Consider the following 22,876-nt stretch of genomic DNA (forward strand, 5'->3'; position numbering starts at 1 on the left):
GTGCCACATCCCTGCTGCAAAGTGCATTTAATTAACATTCTTTTCTTCAGCACAACTGAAATACTGTATCATGTGGTCCTGCCCTCCTTCCACCAAGAGGCTGAACATCTCCTCTTCCTTCTGTCTTTACATGCACACACACGCATACACATGCACACACACGCACACACACTTTCTTTTCTCTTTTGTCAGCACTTTGGAAGTAATTCCTGCTTCAGTGAACTGGGTATACAGTGCATGACTTGATCTAACATGAAAGCTAAAGGCTAGCTATTATAGCCCTGTATTAGAGCCCGGGTAAGAGAGAAAGGGTAAGAGCGAGTGAGAGAGGCAGAAGTATGGCGTAATTCAACAACAATAAGAGCATCCTCAGATCCAGAGAGTAAGGAGGGGAGAAAGTAAGAGAGAGAGAGAGAAAGGGGGAGAGAGAGAGAATGAGAGAGAGGAGGCTAGTCGCATCACTCAAGACGAGTAGGCGTGCTCTTGTGCGCTGCATCGTTTGATGGTCTCCCCAGTTCCCCCGATACCTCCACTCTCTGCTCTTTGCGGGTGAGGTCGGTCAAACAAAGCAACTGGAAGGACTTTCCCTGCCCGAGGAGTAGAGCTCGACTTTCCGCCGTGCAGCAGAGCCGTGTGCACCGCACCGGTGAGCGGGTCACACCGCGGCACTTTGGATAACTCACAGCTGCCGTTTGCCAAGGCTCAACCGCGTCCCGCTCCAAGAACAGCAGCACACATTGCCATGAACGATTTAGTCGGACAGCATAGGTGACTTTGGACTTTTGATTTCCTCAATCTCCTTCTTTTCTTTCCTTTTTCGGATTTTCTGGCGAGAAAAAAAAATCCACGGTGGAAGCATATGCCAACAAACTCGCTCTGTGCGCATAGGGAGGGTATTTTGCCCAAGATGCAGGTGGATCGGAGCTGTGTGGTTTCCAGTGCGTGGTATGCGTGTCTGATTTTACTTTTCTCAACTCTGGGTACCAGGGTCAGTGAGGTGGGAGGCACCCACCAAAGCATCCCTCCGTCCGTGTAAGTAGATGTTCTTTTACGCACCACTTGAATCTCCAAGTTTCAAAGCAGAACTTATAAATGCCTACAGCTGTTTGAGTAAACAATATTTAATGCCATATCGCTATGTGTTGTTTAATGCTATACGTATGTAGTGTAATACTTTATTTTTTCTCTGATAGTCTGCTTTTTAAAAGATTTTGCAAAAAGTCTGCTTTTAAAAAGGTGAAATTGTAAATCAATTTCATGTTTTTGCTAAATCTTTCAAAAAGCAGACTCATCAGTACTTTTTAAGTCAGCTTAATAAGTTGTGGCCTATTTATGTTTTGAAACTGTTTCTGAATTCTTGCTTGTCTCTGTTTGTTTGTTTGTTTGTTTGTATTCTGTCTGCAGGGTGAAGCTGTGGGCTTCAGCTTTTGGTGGGGAGATAAAGTCCATCTCAGCAAAGTACTCCGGCTCCCAGCTGCTGCAGAAGGTGAGCAGTTGTATTGTCTACTTAAGGTGGCACTCTGGAACCTCAATACCCAAAATGTAAAATTCAAATGTCCACATGATTGAACTTGAGCACATTTTCATTTCAGGCAGTTTGAGTCTTGTAAATGATTTGAGTAGAGGAGGAGGGATTTTTCTTTCAAATATGTATTTTTTTAATTTGACCAAATATGTAACAACCCAACAGTGTAGGCTACTCCAGCAATTTTTTGCAACCGAAATTATATGATACAGTGGGTAAAGTGACTTTTTATTTCAAAGCTCATAGACTTTTTTGAGAGACTTTCTGAAATTGCTGTGTGGATGTGAAAAGACTGGCTTATGAAGAGAGGAAATGACTGCCGGTGAGTCATTTTTGAATTTAGAGAAATGTCACTCTTCATCTCTTAAACTGCAGGAACCGTGCTTTTTAGGCACTTGAGAATCGGTAATGCATGTCGACTAGGTAGGCACAGATTTAAAAGCTTATTCAGAACATGCTCTTTTTAAATGGGTGTCCAATTCAAAGGCACTCTGGCAGATGCATAGACACACAGATATTCTCTCTGGAAAGTGCTTAGCAACCGAAGGTCCCTCACATTTGTAACACCCCCTTACCTCATTTCGTACCTCTCTGCAGTTTTCTCCCGTCCCTTTTCCACTCTCCGCTTAGTGGCATTAATGCAATATTTGAGTGTGATGGAATGCAAATGTACCTAATGGAGAGTCAGTTGATGAACCACAAGTTAAAACTGGCTAATGGATAACCAATTGATAAAAAGCCAAGCTGAAGCTACCCTCTCAGCGGGGGCCGGTGCACCGACACAGAGTTGTGCCAGGGGCCATCAGTTCAGGGTCCTGGGTGGAGGCACAGACACTGTGGTGTGTAGCTGCAAGTAGATGTCACACAGGCCAAACAAGTGATCTGAGACACTAACTTACACATGTACCCTATACATGAGTGCACACATACAGTACAGACTCCCCCCTCCCTCCCACATGCTTAAGTGTATGCACATGACCACACACTGCATATTCACACGCACAATCACATACACACATGTGAGCCTGTGAGCCTATAGCGAAAGCGTGGATTTCCTCAGAAGCCAGCAGATTGCTGTTATCTTTTTGATAGGATAAAAACTCTTCCCCTTCTAATCTTTTTCCACCTCAAAAAAGAAAATAACCCTCCCACAGAGTGACGACCTCTTTATGAAATGCAAATGAGGGCCGCAGGGTTAATTGAGCAAAGAAAGACTGTGGACCTCTTTGTGGGAAAAGTGCATCTTTGACGCCAAACTGGTTTGTTGCAAGTATAGTGTATTCACTGTGCCCACTTGCAGTATATGTCAGAGAGCAGGATGTATAAATGCACACATTCAATCATTCGCAGGCTTTTGATAACATCTCCTGTATGTTTCGCCTTATTGTGTATCTGGTGCAGTCTAGTAGCTCTTGTCCAGGAACAATTAAGAGGGACCACAGATCCCCTGAGGGCACATATGCTTTTAAATAGGCAGAAAGATAGAGGGATGTACACTGTTGTACATAGAGAAGGAGGATGGCACTGAGGAGAAAAGACCAAGGCGTGTGCGTGTGTGTGTGTGAATTTGTGTGTGCGTGTTCTTATGTGTGTGTGTTTCTTTCCCCTGGGCAGGGGACAGATGGACTCAGTCTCTCTTGAGTTATCTCTTTGACCCTAGCATAACAAAAGTCCTTCAGAAATAACCATACCTCTGCATGACACACACACACACACACACGCACGCACGCACGCACGCACGCACGCACGCACACACACACACACACACACACACACACACACACACACACACACACACACACACACACACATTTTTGTATTAAATAATCAGTACTGTACCACCACAATTCAAACATTTTGATTTATTAAGATATGTGCGTAACTTAAAATGTGTGCATCAGCCCTTGTCCAAATACATAAGGAGTTTAATTATATATTTGTATAGCTAATTCTAATTATTGCCTTTAGTCATTTCAACTCACATTTCATTATTGCTTGAAATAGGAAGGATTGCATGACTCTTAATTTAAAACTTAATTTCACAGAAAGTCTTAGAGTACAGAAATTATATAAATGTATTTATTTAGAAATAATTTAGGATCTATATATCTTCCTGTTGTTGCTGTTGGACAGATTTGGCCTCTCTTCCAAGCCCCGTCTCCTCTTTCATCTCGTCCCCCGTCCTGATCGGTCTCCCTTCCCACGCCACAGAGCGTTTCCTGTATCCATCGGAAATATCTCTCCTTTCAAGGTTACACCAGTCAGGTCATATGTGTGTGTGTTTGAATGTGTGAGCACTTCTATGTCCCTGAAGAAGAACAAAAAAAATGGTCAATAACGCCTTCAATTTGTACATAAGTCAGGCATTAGCAGTTTACTCATCACTAAATGTTCAAATACGATACACATGCACTTACAACACTGTACACTATGGTGTGTACACTACCCATACAAAGGAAGAGGGACTTGTTTTCGAAACACATTAAACATCTCCCACTGATAGTGAGAATTAGCTCTGTGTGTTTTACCCTCTTCACTGCTATTCTGTTGAAATCTTTAATTTCATGTATCATTGAGCAACCTGTCTATATGAGCCAGCCTGGCTGTGATGGCTGTGTCTCTGTGTGTGTTGTTGGCTGGACTAGTTTTCACTTCACTGATGTTATCGCTTTCTGCTATCACTGTAGTGGGACATTATGCCACGCTGAAATAACTTCAAGCCTCTTGGTAATGGAAGATATAAGACAAATGATCATTCTGTGGGATCGCCACAGCGGCTGGCTGCCAGTTTTCCATGCGTGTCTGCTTTCTTATTTTTAAGAGCAAGAGCTGTAGGCAGCAGGCGTATGTTTGCAGCGTGTGTGTGTGTGTGTTAAGTTTGCATACCTTCTTAAAGCATGCTCACCCGCACATGTACAGATACCGTATACACAGCAAAGATCAGAGGATGATAGGATGGTGTAATGATGTGTGACAAGAGTATGCTGGAATCGATTTGCCTGGGTGGGGAAGAAGAGTGTTTGTGTCTGGGTGTGTAATGCATGTATAGTGTGCGATACCATTATCCTTTACCACCAAAGAGTTTAATGCAGCAAGCCAGCAACTGACATGAAATGCTGGCACTATGTATGAAAAATGAGGGACAAAAGACAAGGTGGAGTGGAGGATGGATAAAAAATATCTATGTGTTTTAGAGAAGTGAAGCGGCGCACCAAATGCATTACAAATGAATTAATTGGCTGAGCATCAACTGCAATCTGGAATAATATGGGACAAGGAAAGAAATGCTGCACTCGTTTTTTTTTTCCGTTTTTCTTAATAAGCTTTAAACATATATCTACAATTTATAGCTTGAAAACCTTCTACTGTCAACTTTCAAAAATAAAAATCTTTTTTACTTAAAACTATTTTGTTACAGCATATTTAACACCAGTGCATTACAAATGCATTATTTTTTAAATACCACATTTTTTTCTTAACACCAGTTTTATGAAAATGAACATGAAAACTATCTTAATTATGTTTTAAGTGATTTACTGTACACAAAACAGACAGTGTTTTGATCCATCAGAGTCCTTTCTCCAAGACAGAGACGTTATACAGAATGTAATATTCCTACAGGAGGCAGTTTCATGTGTGTTTGTGTTGGAAACAAGATTAACTTTTGTTCTGAATATGTATTTCAGTCACACTAACCAGATTTAAAAGCATGAATAATTATCTAATTTAGAAGTGGAAATGATTATGCATTTTAGTTTTTCACACTCATTTAAAATTAATTACATATTTGGATGACAACATTGGAAGAATGATTCTTGCTGTGCGTGGATGAGCCAAAATAAATCCACTCATATTAAGCAGCGTTTAAAGTTTTAATTAGATTTAGCTATCATGTGTCTTTCTATCCTTGTTAAAAATAAATGTATATTGTTGATGTGCCTTTTATTTCCTTCAAAAATTGTCCATTCAAAATTTGTTAAGCTAATGTTTTATTTGTGTTAGCAATATATTATTTGTTAGAGTTGCTTTAATAAACTCAATATTATAATGACTTCTGTTCTAGTGTGCACATATACAAGTGTGAATTTAATTTGATTAGAGTTTACAATTCACAAATACCCAAAAATCACACATTTTTTGTTTCAAGGATGATTCTGTAATATTCAGGGTTGTTTAAAAAAAACATTAGCATGAAACTAGTGATTTGATGTTTACTTAACTTACACGTGTCCCTTATATATGAGTGCACACATACATCAACAGACCACCCCCCCTCCCATACACATACATGTGTGCCCGTGATCATTATTCAGTTCATATTTTTCAGTGGATTGGTTAGAGCTTAGTTTTGAGCTACGGTATTTTGTGAGTACATTCATTCATAATTGCACGGTATCATTTGTACTTCAGACTCATTTGAAAATAGGTTTAGTTATTTTTTCTTTACCTCTATTGCCCTTTTTTGTGCGTGCTTCTGTTTGTGTGTCGAAGTGGAGGGGGAGAAGCATGTGTGATGGGGCCAATCTGCTGCCAAGGGTGGGTGATGTCTGAGGCGTTCCAGTGTAACAGTGTGTCAGTGAGGGGGAGACGGCTGCAGATTAGATTTAGCTTTAGGAAAATTAAATAGCTGTCAGGTTTGGTTCAGCCCGGCTGGCGATGAGGTGAGGCAAGGAGGTGTTTAGGGGTGTCTACTGAAGACTGTCCCTCCTTTCCAACCTCCCCTAACCCTCCCATCCAGCTCCCCCACCCCCCCTCATGTTCTCATTGACCAACGCATGATCTTGCTAAATTAGATTCTTGCACTGTTCATAGAGGAATATGGAGGAGCGAAGTGTGTGTGTCTGTGAAAGAGAGAAAATGAGTGGAGAAAGAAGGAAGAATGTCGTGTCACAGAGTTAATTGCAGCGTTAGCAGGCGGCAGAGCCTGTGCCGCTATCCCTTCATGTCCTAGCAGACCAGCTTTAGCCAACACAGCCACTCACTCTTACTGTAATTAGTGCTTTGTTGGTGAGAAAAGCCACTGTGAATCAAACAACCTGCCTTTACTGTGGAGAGGTTAGGAGCAGGGAGCGAGGCCCTTTGCTACCGGATTAAAGAACTTAAATTCCTAGAAAGCACAACTGCTGACGCTGTGTTTGTGGGCTTAGAAAATCAAGTGTCTTTTGATGACTTGTTGTGTGGATTACCTCTTTGATTTCTCCCCAATATCTGTGACTCAGTCTGTCGGTGTAAAAAAATGGATTTATTAGTGTGTTTGTGATGAGGTAGATTTTTCCTTAACAGACTAAGAACTTTCAATGGAACACACACACACACACACACACACACACACACACACACACACACACACACACACACACACACACACACACACACACACACACACACACACGCACACGCACACGCACACTCACACACAGTAGTGTTTGCATATACAGGTAGTGTCACACCTTGTGCTTTATGCTGTAAGGATGATGAATGTGAAGACTGAAGATAAATATCCATTGTCATCTGTCATCGGTTATTCGGGCCTGCCGGCTCTGGCTCTGCTCACTGCAGATAAAGAGTATTTCATCGTGGCTTCAGTGGACATTATTGGACAAACACAAGTATAGAGGCATACACCGACTATTTCACAGATTTCTGTAATTATGACAAATTATTCACCTGGTGTGCTCCAGACTGGATGCAGGCAAAGAGTAAACATTAGCCAACTTGGTAAAAGGGCGGGACTAGTAATATTAAGCACATTAACGTGTGCGGCATTGTGTGAAGGACTGTCTGTGACTTGCTGCTGTCCACATCAATCTTCCTGCCGGTTGTTTGTGTATTGTAGGTAAAGATGGCCTGTGTGACGCAATACGCTGCACAGAAGTAAGGACATCCGACCCAGTACAGCTGCTCCATCCATCACAAATACTTCTCATATATAATAAACCTCTGCAAGTTTAGATATGTCTGCATTAAATACTCCAAAAATTGAAGATGTCCTGGCAACGCAGCTCGTCCCTCCTTTTTTCAATTAATGACCTTTCCCCTTTCCGTCAACTTGTCCCTCTATATACATTTTCACCCATGTGTTTATGTCCTTGTGCGTCCCCCAATTATTTTCTCTCTTTCTCCCGTTCTCTTCTCGCACTTTCTCTCCTCCTCTCCCCCCATCCCTGTGCTTTAATAATGGATAGGATGCAGCTAGAGCACTAAAGAATACATGGGAGGGGAACTTGGGACAGGCAAGTGTTGGTGCCCACACCCTCAAAAAAGTAGTTCCGCTGCCCTAGCACAATGTCGTGCACTCGCTGCACTCTCAGACGGCCTTAATATCTGTCCCAAGTCACCGCCTTGGCCTCTACATCAAGTGTGCCAACACACACACACACACACACACACACACACACACACACACACACACACACACACACACACACACACACACTCGCTTTGGCTGCATTTTACGGAGTCCGCACTGCGCCCCATTTGCACACTTGTCCTAGACTGTGAGAGTGCTGCCAAATCCAGCACAGTGGGACAGCAGTGGCCCCTCCCCCTGATGACCTTCACCTGCACTTGCTATCATCTCACCCCAACACACACTTGCTAACATAAGGTGCAAGAATATAGTAACGATACGATGCGATAATACTTTATTGGTCAGATCAAGTCTGAAATTTGACATGCGTCACTGCAGCTCCATGTCCAACATCAACAGAAAAAATCCAGACACAATACATGAAACACAAACAACAAACATTTAACATAACAGCACAATCAGTGAGAGAAAAGCTGCTCAAAGAGCCTTCAGCGTGCATTTGATCTGGGATTTAGCTCTGTATTTACTGTGAGGATTGACTGATGCACAAAGGAGTGCTTCAGTCTGACTTTATTGAATCGTGGGAGTTATGCATTAACAGCAATGTGAGGACACATATACACGTCTCCCTCTATCAGTGTATTTATGTTATCTTTCTTTAGTGTCTCCTCCATATCATGCAATGCATTTGTTTACTAGAGGGCTGTGCTTGCTACTAATGAAGATGACACTTTGGTAATGCTGACTACTGAGTAAGAGACAAACGATTACTTAGACACAAGGATCAGTATGGATCAATGCTCAGCCATATTGATTACAAGGTATTGTTGACACGTGCAGAAACAAAGACAGATACTGTGTGGAAAGTCCATACTGAGTCCACAGAGAGAAATAGTTTTAGTGTTCAGTTAGCTATTGTATCGCAGAAATGTTATTTGAGTCTTGAAATCTTGTTGAGTTGTACATTTTATAATTTAGGTATTTGATTTTGGTGTAGAGAAACACATTTGATATAGACTTGAAATGCATCTCAAACATTTGTTTTGATGTATTATTTATTTTTTAAAATACATTTTGTGATAATAACCTTACCAGAAGCCTGAAAACTAAAAGTATATTTGTGAAACCAGAGACTGCTCAGCATTACGTAATTGCATATAATAAAAAAAGACTTGAAATGTGAAACAAAGCATGACCTGTCAGGATTGTTCCAGTACCAAAGGAGTGCTCATTTCTATATTTAATCTATAATACAATGAAATATTGGCACTATTAGTAATATTAATCCCCAAAGATTCAGTATAAACTGCTGGAATATTGCTGGATATTATATAAAAGTGATCATATTTATATTATACATATCTAGTCAGTTGTTGAGGGTGTCTTTATATCAACCTTATTTTCGAGTTAAAGTTCTACAATTTATTTCATATATTCTGTTCACTTCATAGAATTAACTGATGAATGGGAATAATATTATTCCTCTAGGTGGTACATTTATTTCAGTCATTTCATTGTGAATTCTTCCAAGCAAAGTCAAATGAAACTGCAGTTTAAAAAGTTTAACTTCCCATAATAAATGTCAACTTGCAAGGAAGAATATTACCTTGATACACCCACGACAATGTTTTGCTCTCTTTCCACTTTCACGCTGACTGCTGCTAGAATCAATTTGAGACTGGGAATGTATGGAGTTGAATAGGGAAGCAGCAGGCCGCTTTGTGCGTGCTGCTAAGCATGAAAAATGTTTTCCACTACTCCAATGGAATCCAACTGAATGCAGGCAACTACAGATATACTGTGGACTATTGTAATCAGTTCCATGTGAACAGATTAGACCTGCTCTTAATGCTATTATGTTTTCCTCGCGAAGTAAATTATGGCAGTATGAAAAAAAAGCGGAGGGGAGACTCTAGAGAGGCTGCCTTTGCTTTACACATGTGAATGATTTATTTATTTATTTCAAGCATAGATATGTCCTCCTTCTATCATCGATGATGTCAGCCTCAGCCCCTGAAGAGAGCTTGTGTGTGTGTTTGTGTGTGTGTGTGTGTGTGTGTGTGTGTGTGTGTGTGTGTGTGTGTGTGTGTGTGTGTGTGTGTGTGTGTGTGTGTGTGTGTGTGTGTGTGTGTGTGTGTGGTGTGTGTGTGTGTGTGTGTGGGTGTGTGTGTGTATGCACAGCTGTTATTCCACTGTTCCTCTCAATAGCCCTCAGGCAGCCTTTAAACACTCTATCACTCAGGAGCTGCATGCAGTTGGGTGAATTCTGTGGAGAAGTGAAAGAGGTGAGGTGTGTAAGTGGCTTCAATTATATTGAAAAAAAAGAGCAAAATGGCTTGTATGGGGTCAAATATCGGTAGAAAGATTTGAACTGGTTTATTTTTAAAGTTAAAAAAAAAAGTTAATAATAGTAGTCTTTCTGTAATACTGCCAACCAAAAACCAACAATTCTTCCAAACAAAATACATAACCTCCTTTGTGGCGGTCGTGTAAACCAAAACGGTCAGACATGCTGTAGCTGAATTTAATTGATTTGCCTTTCACATTGGAGCTCTTGATCATATTTTGAAATGATAGGTGGCAGTTTATGTTGGATGGTTTGTCAAATGTTTGTGTGTGTTTACAGATAATACTAGTGCATGTAGTAGTTCATATTTGTTATGGAGTATAGTTACATTAAATAATAATACATGACATGTTGTTCATTCAAAAGTCTGTGGGTCTGACAGACACTCCACGTATTTGTTCCAGACAGTAATATCCCGACAACCGTTGGAGGACATTTTGTGGTCCCTAGAGGAACATGGCTGCTAAGTTAGGTTATCCCCTTATTTTCTCATAATGCCACAAGGGCTTTTAATGCTGAGGCTAAATACAGCTTTATTATTGAATTTGGACAATAAGTGTTTGGTTAACTTAATTTGATAAGCACAGACCATCATTACCGGACAGGTTATCAAATTCCCCTGAGATTATGATGTCTTGTTCATTGAGTACTCCATTCTAACTTCCAGATTTTAGTTGTAAGTGAAACTATTTTCTTTTTTCAACAGTCAATTGTGATTGTAGCTCTTCCGATGAAAACACATTTACAGCTGCTGTCACTGCTGTCAACCCAGTGAAGAATAGGGAACCAGCATGTAACACTGATGATAAAGAAGGGCTTGTAGGATCATTATTTAGCTGTTGTTATCTGTCTAGAGTTAACAGAGCGTTAATCAATCAAAAGAGAAAGAGATCGGGTATTTGGAACATTGTTATTAAGTCTGACACAAGGCAGGATCCAGTTATCTTTCATCAGATTTCATCCATTTAATTTAGTTGCTTTTGATATTTCAGATTATTTGTCTGGCAAGCAAAATGACGCGTGGAATTCTGTTAGTTATTTTTTTTTACTGCATGTGGCCAAGTGAGTATGTTCCACAGGTGCTTTATGTTGCCTTCAGCTGTGACTCAGCAGGGCAGAAAGGATACTTTGTTTAATAGGGGAAGAAAAATGAGAGCAGGGTGGCTAATGTTAGTCATACAACTATTTGGTTTCTGCTCATTCTTTTTATGCCTTTGACTGCGAGCCTGACGGCATGGTATATGTCCACAGCCCGGTGACAGACCACAATGCAACTTTTCCCAGACACCTTATGGCACAGTCTATTTCCTCTCAGGAGCGGCCCTCTTCTCCCCGTATGATTGAGTGGTCTGTCAAAGCTGTGCGTGCGTGCATGTGTTCTCACAAACCTCCCCATTCATTCACAGTGCATTGATCTCACTTTGAGACATCTCCCCATTATGATCAATATTATATTCATCCCCACTGATAGATTGCATTATGGTGAATGGAGCAGCGATGATAGTGTGGCCAGTCAGGCAGGAAGAGTTTATGATCCCATGAGTTTTATTTGTGTTCAAAGATGACTTCTTTTATGTCTGTGTGATTAGCATTCACAGCAAGTGTTTGATTTACATTGTGTGTATGTGTGTGTGTGTGTGTGTGTGTGTGTGTGTAAGCGTGTGTGGTGTGTGTTTTACAATCTGTGGGAAGTGTCTCTGTGCCACCAGATACGGGACTCAGACCAACATGCTTTTGAGGCAGGGAGGACAAGCGTGAAATTAATTGTTCCACTTCATCTCCGGCCAGCGCTGTTCTTTTAAAGGGAACAATTTGTCGGCTAGCATACAAGTCAGTGTATGAAAGGAGGAGGGCACAGCAGCGATTTGGAGGTCCTGGGAGATCCTGTGATCCAGTGGTGATTTTCTGCTGTGGATATGGGGTGGCACGTCTGTCCCCTTCTCAAACAGACTTAGAGTGTCTGGAGTGGATGCAGCGTCAGTCAAAGTGCAATTGTTCCAGACAGTTTCTCAACCCAGCTCTCTGGGTTCTTTTTCTCATTTCTGCAAAGAGACTTCAGTTCACAGTAGTAGCCCAGTGACACTATGGCAGAAAGCTGAATGAAATTGAACCATGTGAGGCCTCTTCTCTTTTTTCTGTCCTCACCTCCTCTCCCTTTGTCTCTCCACCCCTTGCTACCCCCTGCCTCCCTGATCTATGTTGGCTGTAATTGCAAACATGGCTTTGGGGAATCAGTGGTGCTTTGATGAAATGATGACACTGCAAGACGTTTGTTGTCCTTATTGGGAGAAAATATGTTATTACACTATTGGCACAACGTTGTAGCTTGCCTTGATGGACACAAAGGCACATGAAAGCAATCACACACAGAAAAAGCTCTTCATAGAGGTATTTCTCCCAGTAATGGCTTTCTGTACTAAATTATTTAGCGTTGTATATGTCTGACCTTAAAACCTGTTGTATTTTGTAAAAATATATAATATTTTCCACATGTTGGGAATATAAAACTGATACATATATTAGCCTGCAATTATTTTAGTCGTATTAATGTTTAGATAAGATCAACATATGATATGTTACCAATAGCACAATTCAGAGACAGCCATACAGAATGCTAGTGTTATTATACAGTGTATGTTGGGTTATTAATATTAATGGATGATCTAGATGGGCTCTCTGTCTACCGCGCCATTTTCGTTCCTACCCTCACCTATGGTCATGAAGGATGGGTCATGACCGAAAGAACGAGATCGCGGGTACAAGCGGCCGAGATGGGTTTTCTCCGCAGGGTGGCTGGTGTCTCCCTTAGGGATAAGGTGAGAAGTTCGGTCATCAGGGAGGGACTCGGAGTTGAGCCGCTCCTCCTTCGCGTCGAAAGGAGCCAGTTGAGGTGGTTCGGGCACCTAGTTAGGATGCCACCTGGGCGCCTCCCTAGGGAGGTGTTCCAGGCACGTCCAGCTGGGAAGAGACCAAGGGGTAGACCTAGAACCAGATGGAGGGATTATATCTCTTCGCTGGCCTGGGAGCGCCTTGGGATCCCCCAGTCAGAGCTGGTTGATGTGGCCAGGGAAAAGAAAGTTTGGGGCTCTCTGCTGGAACTGCTACCTCCGCGACCCGACCACGGATAAGCGGGAGAAGATGGATGGATGGATGGATGGATGATCTAGATGGGTCATTTTAACCACTTACTAATTTAGTTTTCTTCGAAATAAAATCTTATTCGGCAAGTTACATACATATATGTAGTACATATATTGGATCTTACTGCTGATGGCAAATATTGCTTAGAATAATTTAAATTGTATTTGCACATTTTGTGATCTGCAGCTGCAATACTTTTTACAAAATTGCATTAAATATTCATACACATTTGTAAGATGCATATTAAAATACTTTTCAAATAGGAGTATTGTTACAATTATACGTAGTCCCTGTTACTCTCCTTTCTTTGTTTTTGGTGATCATTATATATCTTGAAGGAAAACAGAGAAACTTTGACTAAAAATATTGCCACTAGAAATGTTCTTGTGTGTTCCTCATGTTTGCTTATTACAGAGGCCGCAGTACATCAGAGGGTCTGTTAAGTGGACTCTTTGGTCTCTGTGTCCCTGTGTAGTGTCTCCTTGTTTCCTCCAGTGCACGTACACACACGTACACACACACACACACACACACACACACACACACACACACACACACACACACACACACACACACATTCAGAGGCTTTTCTGGGCTGTGTCTCTTTCATTCATCAAACCAGACTCATCCACTCGTAACAAAACAGACAGGGCTGCATTTTGTGAATGGAAACCAATAACACAGCTTGAATGAGACTGCTTGGCAAATGCTTCTGCCTCTCCCTTTCTGCTGTGAATGTCTAATTTCATTTTGTAAGCCTGAGAGACAGGAAACATCTGAGCAACAATAAAATAAACAACACTGTTTATTTGCATTTGGAAGTTCAATTTCCTCATTCATTAATTCATTATTCTAAAATCTTATGCCTGTGTTTAAACTTAACAGTTGTAGTGCAAACACATTTTCTTCTGTCAGTTCATGGTTACAATCGTGTGTGTTTGCGTGTGTGAGAGAGAGAGAAGGGGGGGGGGGGTGCTGTCTCAGGAAGGCAGTGAGATTGTGTGAGAGTTGGCCAAGTTAAAGTGGGCTCTGGTGACGCGTAAAATGAGCTGGGATTTGGGGGCTTGTGGTTCAGTCTTGGTGTGAAATGAAGTTTTTCCCCTTCATTAATCACATTATCAAACCCCAAGGAAATGACATACACAGAAACAAACACATACATTATTATGTCATGGTCAAGTCTACACTCCACGGTAATAAATAACAAACACTTACACACACAGAAAAACAGTGTTCTCCTCTCCTGCCCTCTACTCCTGCACCTATTCTAGACATATTGTATTATTTATTGAGTTTTGTGTGCACGTGTGTACATGCAGGCTTGCACTTGTCTCTGTTTCTGTGCACTAAAGTGTAGCCTGGATAAGGGGATTTTAGTCTCTGATGGTTGTCCCACAGTCAGAGCACACTGTGTAGGAGAGAGATTAGCAGCATCAGCTCATTCATGTGATGCGGCACAGCAGAGGGGTGAAAGAGGGATTGAGTTACAACAGACCAACAATATGTGTCACCACTGGTTGTCTCAGTCTATAGTTGAAAATACATTTTATAATGGATACATAGCATCAGCAGCCTGATCTAAATATTTTCTAGAGAAATACATTTGTGACTGCAGGCTCTCGTTTGATTCATGGGTAGACTGTTATTTTGGCTTAGTAGTGCACAGGGCAGCTTCAAGGTGTGACTCTGTACTGTATGCAACACCCATTTTAAGCTTGAGTTAGTCACTTAGTGTGGTTTATGACATTGTTAGCTAATAAAAAGTTATCCACCTAAAATGTGGTATTGTCAAAGCATGTTGACGCCTCATGGACTCAAATATAAAGTATTGAGTGGAACTGAATACAATTTCATATGTGGTTAACACAGTGGACAAAGATTATATTAAAAAGCCAAAAACAACATTGTTGGCTTTGCAGGCGATTCTTTCTGGTTACTTTTTTTCAATGTCATGTTTTAGATGTTTGTAAAGATCACACATGAAAGTTCATTTCTAAAGCTGAATGCCAGAGTATATTGAGTATATTGTAGGCTCGCTAATCTCCATGCTGAAATTAGTGTGTGTATGACTAAACCAGGCCAGTATCCAGGTGTACAAGCCAGCAATAGAACATTCCTTGGGAAAAAGAGAATATTTTTGTGCTCACCAGCAAGTGAGGCCAAACATACAATTCCTGTGAGACTATATGACTGCTCAGCAGGAGATGAGCAGCTAAACTAGGGGACATGAACAGGTGCTCCTGTGTTACTGTACATCCCAATATAAGTCACCGTCCCTGAAACAGAAAGTCCCAGGACTTGTGAGGTGCTTCTCAGGTAACAAAGACCAACTTTATTATGAAAAACATTTTGAAAGTGTATCAAACCAATTTCATAAGTCAATATTATATTATAATAAGACTTTAAGATGCCAATGAAGTCTGTTTTAAAAGCTGCCCCGTCTCCTGAGAAATGGTGGTTCTGGATGTATGTCAGTTGGCTATACTGTGATGTTGATGTGATGTGAAGAGGATAGCTTCTGGCTAATTAGGCCAGTTCTTCTCTGGTCTGCCTGGCTGAACATAGCACTGCTGACAGCCTGTGGTCAGCTGGACCCTCTAACCCTCTCACTGACCAGACCAACATGAGCGCAAACACATTATCACTTCCACTCAGGCCTTAGGCACTCTGTGCTTTCCTTGTACCTTGGTGAAGTGTAATGTCAAGTTTGGGACACTTTCATGGACAAGGATTTAGTGGAGCTGTAGACAAAAGAGATTTCAAGAAATTATTTGGGGACTCATAGAGGGAATTGTCAGCTCTAACAGCCCACTACTGCCAGCCAGGGACCAGGATTGGATTTAAACCTGGATGTTCTGTTCCTCTTACACACACACACATTATCGCTCTGATTTTGATACAGTTACGGTTGCTGTGATTTGGCTTCTGAGTCATCAGCCAGTCACTTTGATTAGCCACAGAAGATGTAACTAAAGGTTTTTAGATTATATGTCAACATTGAGGTTGGGGTTTTTGTTACGTAAAACAGCTCTTAAGAAAAACCTGTATCTAAGAGGGTATTAAATCAACATGCTTTTAGGTGGATTTTTCCATTGCTTTGTGGGATTTCTTATCTTCTTTATCTCCTTATCTCTTGTTTCTGATCCAATCCTTCACCATATGTGAAGCAGAAGCATTTTTGGATGGCTACACCAGACCTTTTGAAGACAATTCTGACACTAAACTGTGACATGCAAATGAAATTGGCAGCATCGGCAGCACTTCGGCAGCATTTCATAGGCACGCAGATTTTTCAGTGTTATGGTTGTGAAAGAGTGTTGATACTATGAAATGGAGATAAAGATGAAACAGTGAGTGTTTCCCTTGATGAACCTGATTGTATTCAACCATGGCATCTTACAGTAGCTCTTTGCCGTTCCCGTACCTCTTTGCTCTACCTTTCGTTAAACTTCTCCTCCCTCCCAAACTCCATTATACTGTAAGTTGGACAAAAAATACCTTGAGGAATCCGACCTTCCTTTCTCTAATCGCTATAATTGCTATCAAAAAATCCCTCTCACCTGAGCTCTTATTTTTATTCTATATTAAACCAAATGCAAATGTAGTGATTTTAACCTTATTCCCTCTACTTGTGCCCACATACAGCTCTTCAAATACAGATAGCATTCCACACTGCCCTCTGCCCTCCCATTTCAATATCACCCTCCTTCATCCTACCTATCTTTGCATCTCTTGAATCTTTTTACACCCACAGTGTTTGCCCTACCCTTGTTTTTCTCTGTCCTTCTGTTGCCTTTTTCATGTGTTTGTCTGTCTGGCTTGGTCTGTCCCAATCAATAAATGTATCCATAGTTCTAACAAGATAACACATTAATTGTCCTTTTCAATGTCCTTTTTGCCCAAGAGACTGACTTGTCTCAGGCGTCTTTAACTTAAGTCACTTTACATTTTTCTCAGCTTCTCTGCTCTCACTTCTCACCTTAAACTACAAGTAAAGAAATCACCCTCATCTAAACTTTTGGTATGAAGCAGAACAATATTTCCTTTCCTGCATGGTGATGTCCTGCAGTTTAGATGATTACCTCAATCTGAAAGCTTTTGCCTGAGAGTCTGACGCTGTCCCCATTCCTCATCCTCCCGTGATCCCTCTCCCCTCGCCATGCACCTCATATGTGTTGCTGTACAGGAACAGCTCAGAGCATGCGTCTTAGCAGGTTGGCATAACATTAGAGGGGGCATGCTATTTGATATGGCGGTAATCTCCCGTTAAATCCCCCAAGAGTGAAACACAGCCGCCCGCAGCTTTGCAGAGATTTCAAAAATGGTTTTATTCTTTTTTTTTTTTCTGTACAAGTAAACCACCTCACTGAGAACAGCTCTGCATATATATGTGTGTGTGTGTGGCATGTATGGGTGTGGAATTAGCGAGACTTAATGTCACTGTCCCCAGTAATGCACTGGTTGAGCTAAGCACTCTAGTATTCGTTCATTGCAGAATAATGTGATTTAGTGTAGGGCACATACTGAAGGCAGCGGCGTGTCATCGATGCTTAATGTGTGGTTGGTAAAACCTGAAGGTGGCTGATAATTTTCTTGGCTGGTTTCGTTTATATGTAGATTAGTTTGGGGAAGCAACTCCTCCTCAGCTATATTCCACTTTTGAGCCACGAGTAATGCATTTCTTGGTTTTACTCTGTATACACTACTCCTTTTATGCACTGTTTTAACGTTTCTCCAAGGTTTTTCCCTGTCAAACTCTTTTTGTCGTAAAGTTTTAGCAATCATTATCATACAGTCATGCTGTAAAGAGCCTTATTAGACCCCCAGCTTCACCCTTTTATAAAATAAACCAACCAAAAATATTGCTTATGTTTCATGTTATGTTTAAGAGTAATGAGATTAATTAAATAAATGTAGGATTGAGATGAGATACAAAAAAACACACAAACAGGAGATAATATACTGATCGTTTTTTATGAGCTCACACTGGGATGTCCATGCTATAAGCTCACCTTTGCGTATTGGAATGAAAAACAAATTGTTAAGTGTATTGATGCATTGGTACTTATAACCTGATAACATGAATGTGTGTTTTCCTTTCAGAAATACAAGGAGTTTGAGCGGGCCGTACGGGTGGACGAGATTGATGGGCTGCGGCTGGTGAAGAGGCTGGCAGAAGACATGGAGGAGATGTTTCACAAGAAAGCCGAGGCAATGAAGGTATTTATCTACCTGAATAGTCATCCATCATCAGACTACTGCTTAAGATTCCTTAGAATTCAGCAAAAATATTTCTAATTCAAATCCTTTCCCATAAAAGCACAGAGAAAGGTCAACATGTCCTTGAAAATATTTACTTAATTGTATTCCGAACCATCTCCATTTGACATCTACTTCAGTACACAAACATTAAAATAACCACATAAATACAACTCAAAGTAAGTATAGAGATGTTAGGTTGTATAAGTAAATATATTCCCAGAGACGCTGAGAGTGCAAAAGTAACTCGACTGAACTCGGTGAAATTACTTGGTAAAGCATTTATTTCACTCTGCTGACCCTCGTCTGAAGAAGTGCTGTAGTGTCACATTGCCACAGTGAAATCGGACACCTCTTGCGTTTGCTGTGTGTATGTGAGAGAGAGATATGTGAAAGAACTGGTGCTGTGGAAGAGGTGACAGACAGAGAGAGGCTGTGAGCTACCAATCAGTGTCTGTATCACTGTATTGATCTGCTCTGACCAAACATCAGTATCTAAGAGGCCACTTGAAGACCAAACTCTAAACTAAAGCTAAAAACTTCTGTAAAATAATGTTTTTATTGTTTACTTTTTAATCCACTTTATTTATTTGATAGTTGCAGTCAACAAATAACTTAAAGATTAATATTTTACAAGCAGACATATGATCTGCTTATCAAATATGCATTTATATCAAATGTAAGTATAATTTAATTGTAATTGAACTGCCAACACATAATGCATCCATCAAATATTTAAATCCAATAATTATGTGAAAAAAATTACCATGAAAGAAACCACTCTACATAATGAGTACCTAAACTGTGATTTATACTCTTCATACTTATTTGTACTTTAACTTCAGATTAGGGAAGCCATACTTTCATTACTTTTTGTGTATTAATATAGCGTGTTATCTTAAAAGATCACAATGTTTTATCTACCAAGGTTGTCAGTGTGCTTGAACACACTTTAGTTTGAACATGTTTGCGTGTGTGTGTGTGTGTGTGGGCCAGGTGCAGGTAGGGATGTGTCCACGGTGCTCTGCCTTTCTGGCCTCAGCTTGGGCTCCAGGTGATAGATCTTATCAGGACAACATGGTGATGTTAACAGAAATTGGATTTTTTCTCTGAGAGTCTGGTCTAAGGATACCATCTGATGGAGGAGAGAGAGAGGGGCATAGAAAGTGACAAACCATTTCCTTGCTTTAATTTTATTTATGCTAGTGTTATTATCTCTTGTGTATCGTGCCTCTGACCACTGAGATTACAGGACCATAGTTGTTGCAGTCTCATGGTAACATTCCCCTTAAAAGCGTTCACTTCCTCCCGTCCACATATACAAAAGTCGTCACTGAGCACATATAGTAGAAGCCTAGCATTTCAAGAATATTTATCCTATTCTAATACTATTATATAGAGATTAGATATATTCAATCGCACAACACTTTTTTGTGTGTGCCATCTCGTCATGACTGTGATCAATCCCCGGAGATATGAGGACTCAGTTGGCTAATTGCTTCTATAAAGCTACTTCCCCAAGAAGCCTGATCATTGTACATATCTGAGGGGTAGTGTGTGTGTATGTGAAGTAAAGGTTATGGAGGTTACTGAGAAGATAAGATGGTACACTGGTCACAGAGTTGATGGAATTAGGCTTTAGTAAAGACAAATGAAAGCTGTGGGAGGAACAGGAGGAATCAGAATCAGAAACAGGTTTATTACCAGGTAGGTTTACACGTACGAGGCATTTGACTTGGTGTCATGGTGCATAAAAACAAGAATTAAAAACACAGGTAGAGAACTAAAATGATATTTAAAATAATAAAAAATATATAGTAAAATATAACAATATTTACATTGCAATGGAATGAAATAGAAAAATAAAATATGGAATACAAATCAGCTGTAATACAAAATAATGTTGTACATTGTGTTTACTGTAAGAAGAAAAATGTCAAAGTCAGAAAGAGGCTCCATGCCGAGATCTGTGGAGAATTGAACCCCTGGTCCTCTGCTTTCATGAGTCCACTTCCTCCAACGTTCTCTTCCTCAAGGCTGACAGTTGACCTTGTGATGAATTGTCACTCGAGAACATAGGCGAACAAAGTGTCCATGAGTCATTTTCCATCTTTCTCTTCATCATTCTTCAATATATCTCTGCTTTTATTTCCCAAACTCTCATCCATCTGTCTTAGTGTGCGCGGTCTCGCTGCTCTCCTTAAGCACCCTTTGCTCCTTTGTCTGTCTCCCTTCTCTGCTCCGCCTCTTCTCATCTCTCTCCTTTTGCCAAAGTATATGTTGCGCTTCAGCGATTCAATTTCCGTTCAGGCGCTCTCCCCTGTCCGTCAACGTGGTTTTATCTCCCCGTCGATTCCCCCTTTTTATCGCGTGACACCACCTGCTGAGAGACAGCAGCCTTTGCTGTAAAAAGGTTCACCTGTTTATGTATGTGTGCATAGTAGTTGATGTGTTTAAAAAAAATATCTAAATGTTTAGGTGAGAGACGTTTTGTGCTTTAATTCCTGTGTTTAGCTTCTCATCTGAAGAGAGAAAAAGGATATGGCCGAAAAACATTTTATATGATGAATTGATTAGCCAATGAAACAATGTTTTAAAGTAAATATGTACATTCAACGGGCATTGTGTGTGTGTCCTTGTTAGTAGCTTTAATCGACATGTTTGTGTATTAAAGTGTTTATTCCTAGGCTCAGCAAACATCTCAGCTCGCCACTGTTACTCTTTTGATTACTATAACCTTTATCAGTTCCTGAGATGTTGGTATTTTATCATTTTCTGGCAGACATCAGCTCCTCTCCTCTCCTCTTTCAATCTCTCCTCCAAAAAGCTTGTCTTCAGGCTGGAAATTGTGGAAACGGCAGACGTTTAAAAGAAATAGTGAACATGTTGTTATCGAAGTTGAAAGGCATGAAGCTATTGTAATGTCCTCTTTGAAGTCAAGCACGCCTGTGTTTCATGTGACAAATGCACTTCAAAGCAGAGTGGATGCCTTGCTGCTAGGGCTGTTTCTCCTGTAATGGCATTCGGCCTCTGCATGCTTTGTACCTGCTGATATCATTTACCTGTGGCAGCTACGCCTCTGTAGGCCTCAACATGATTACCAGTGTAGTACAGGGGAAGTCTGCATGGGTGTATGTTAGAAATAAAAGGCACACAAAGGACTTTAAATGGAATTTCTCTGCCGGCAAAACCTTCTATGAAATGTAATTTTCATTTGCTGACATATATAAGGAATTTTAAACTAACTAATCAGCATTTCAGCAATGCTGATTAGTTAAGACTTGGGTCTTATTTAAGCTTTTTCTTCTTTTCTGGTAATGGTAATATTGCAGTTTTCTTTCCGAGTACGTGACAAAGGTTATTGACCAAGTTATTTTTCTTTGTAACATTATGACTATTTTGTTGAACTCCTGTTGTTCTCACATTAATAAAACATGTCAAAACAGAACAACCTTGATGTTACTCCAAATACACGTTTTGATTCCTTTGTCATTTATACAATATATAAGAGCTGAACTTGCTTATCAAGGAATTGTCCACGTTTGTCGGTAGTTCTGATCAGGATTATAACGGTGTGGTTTGGCTCTGCCGTGACATACCACACTGTCACACTGAGCTGACAGGACGGCTCCCCTCATTTCCCTAGCTGTCCTCAGTCTCATATTATTGCCACGTGTGTGTGTGTGTGTGTGTGTGTGTGTGTGTGTGTGAGGGTCTGTTAAGACTGATGGCTACTAATGAAGAGGCTTCGTGACATGTACTGGCTGCCTGTGCCTTATCGCTGGTTGTACTCCTGTCACCAAGAAGTAAGAGAGATGAGATTGTTTTCTACAGTGATGAAATGGGGGATGATGAAATCAAGATGAGGAAAGGTAAATATAAAAAAAGAGATAAAAAGTTCAGTCGAGGCATGAAATAAAAGTGTGGGTTAAGCACTTCATACTCCCTTTATATTCCCTTTGGGTCAGCAGAACTGCTGAGAACCTGTCAAGTATTGATTATTGGGACTTGATATTTCAAAGCACACTACCCCCCCTCTCTCAGTCTTTCCCTTTGTATCCATCTTTCCACTATGTTTTGACTACTTGGCTTGTACCCAATCTCAATGTGCAAAACAGAGGAGGTAAAGTGTCACAGAGCACTTTTCCATTTTGTTGATGCTGCAACTCTTCTCTGGCTGGTTTGACAATATTAATTGCTGTCCCCAGTGTTATTGATGGGCTGACCTGATCCAATCCTGCTCAACACAGCTCAGGCCTCCACGGATCAGGCCCCTGGCAGAACCAAGACCCAC

General features: G+C 40.7%; 1 protein-coding gene across 1 annotated transcript in view; it reads left to right on the forward strand.

Annotated features, from left to right (window-relative positions):
• Window positions 1-533: 533 nt before the first annotated feature.
• The window catches only part of LOC104965356 (voltage-dependent calcium channel subunit alpha-2/delta-3-like), a 35,486-nt gene continuing 13,143 nt past the window's right edge, over window positions 534-22,876 (forward strand). Inside the window, exons 1-3 of the mRNA XM_010794312.1 lie at window positions 534-1,032; window positions 1,405-1,486; window positions 18,427-18,543. Of these exons, the coding sequence (XP_010792614.1) occupies window positions 860-1,032; window positions 1,405-1,486; window positions 18,427-18,543 (372 nt within the window). The 5' untranslated portion in view covers window positions 534-859. The remainder of the gene's footprint in view (window positions 1,033-1,404; window positions 1,487-18,426; window positions 18,544-22,876) is intronic.

This window comes from Notothenia coriiceps, unplaced genomic scaffold (assembly GCF_000735185.1).
Source record: "Notothenia coriiceps isolate Sejong01 unplaced genomic scaffold, NC01 NC01_scaffold00037244, whole genome shotgun sequence".
NCBI classification, from domain to species: Eukaryota; Metazoa; Chordata; class Actinopteri; order Perciformes; family Nototheniidae; genus Notothenia; species Notothenia coriiceps.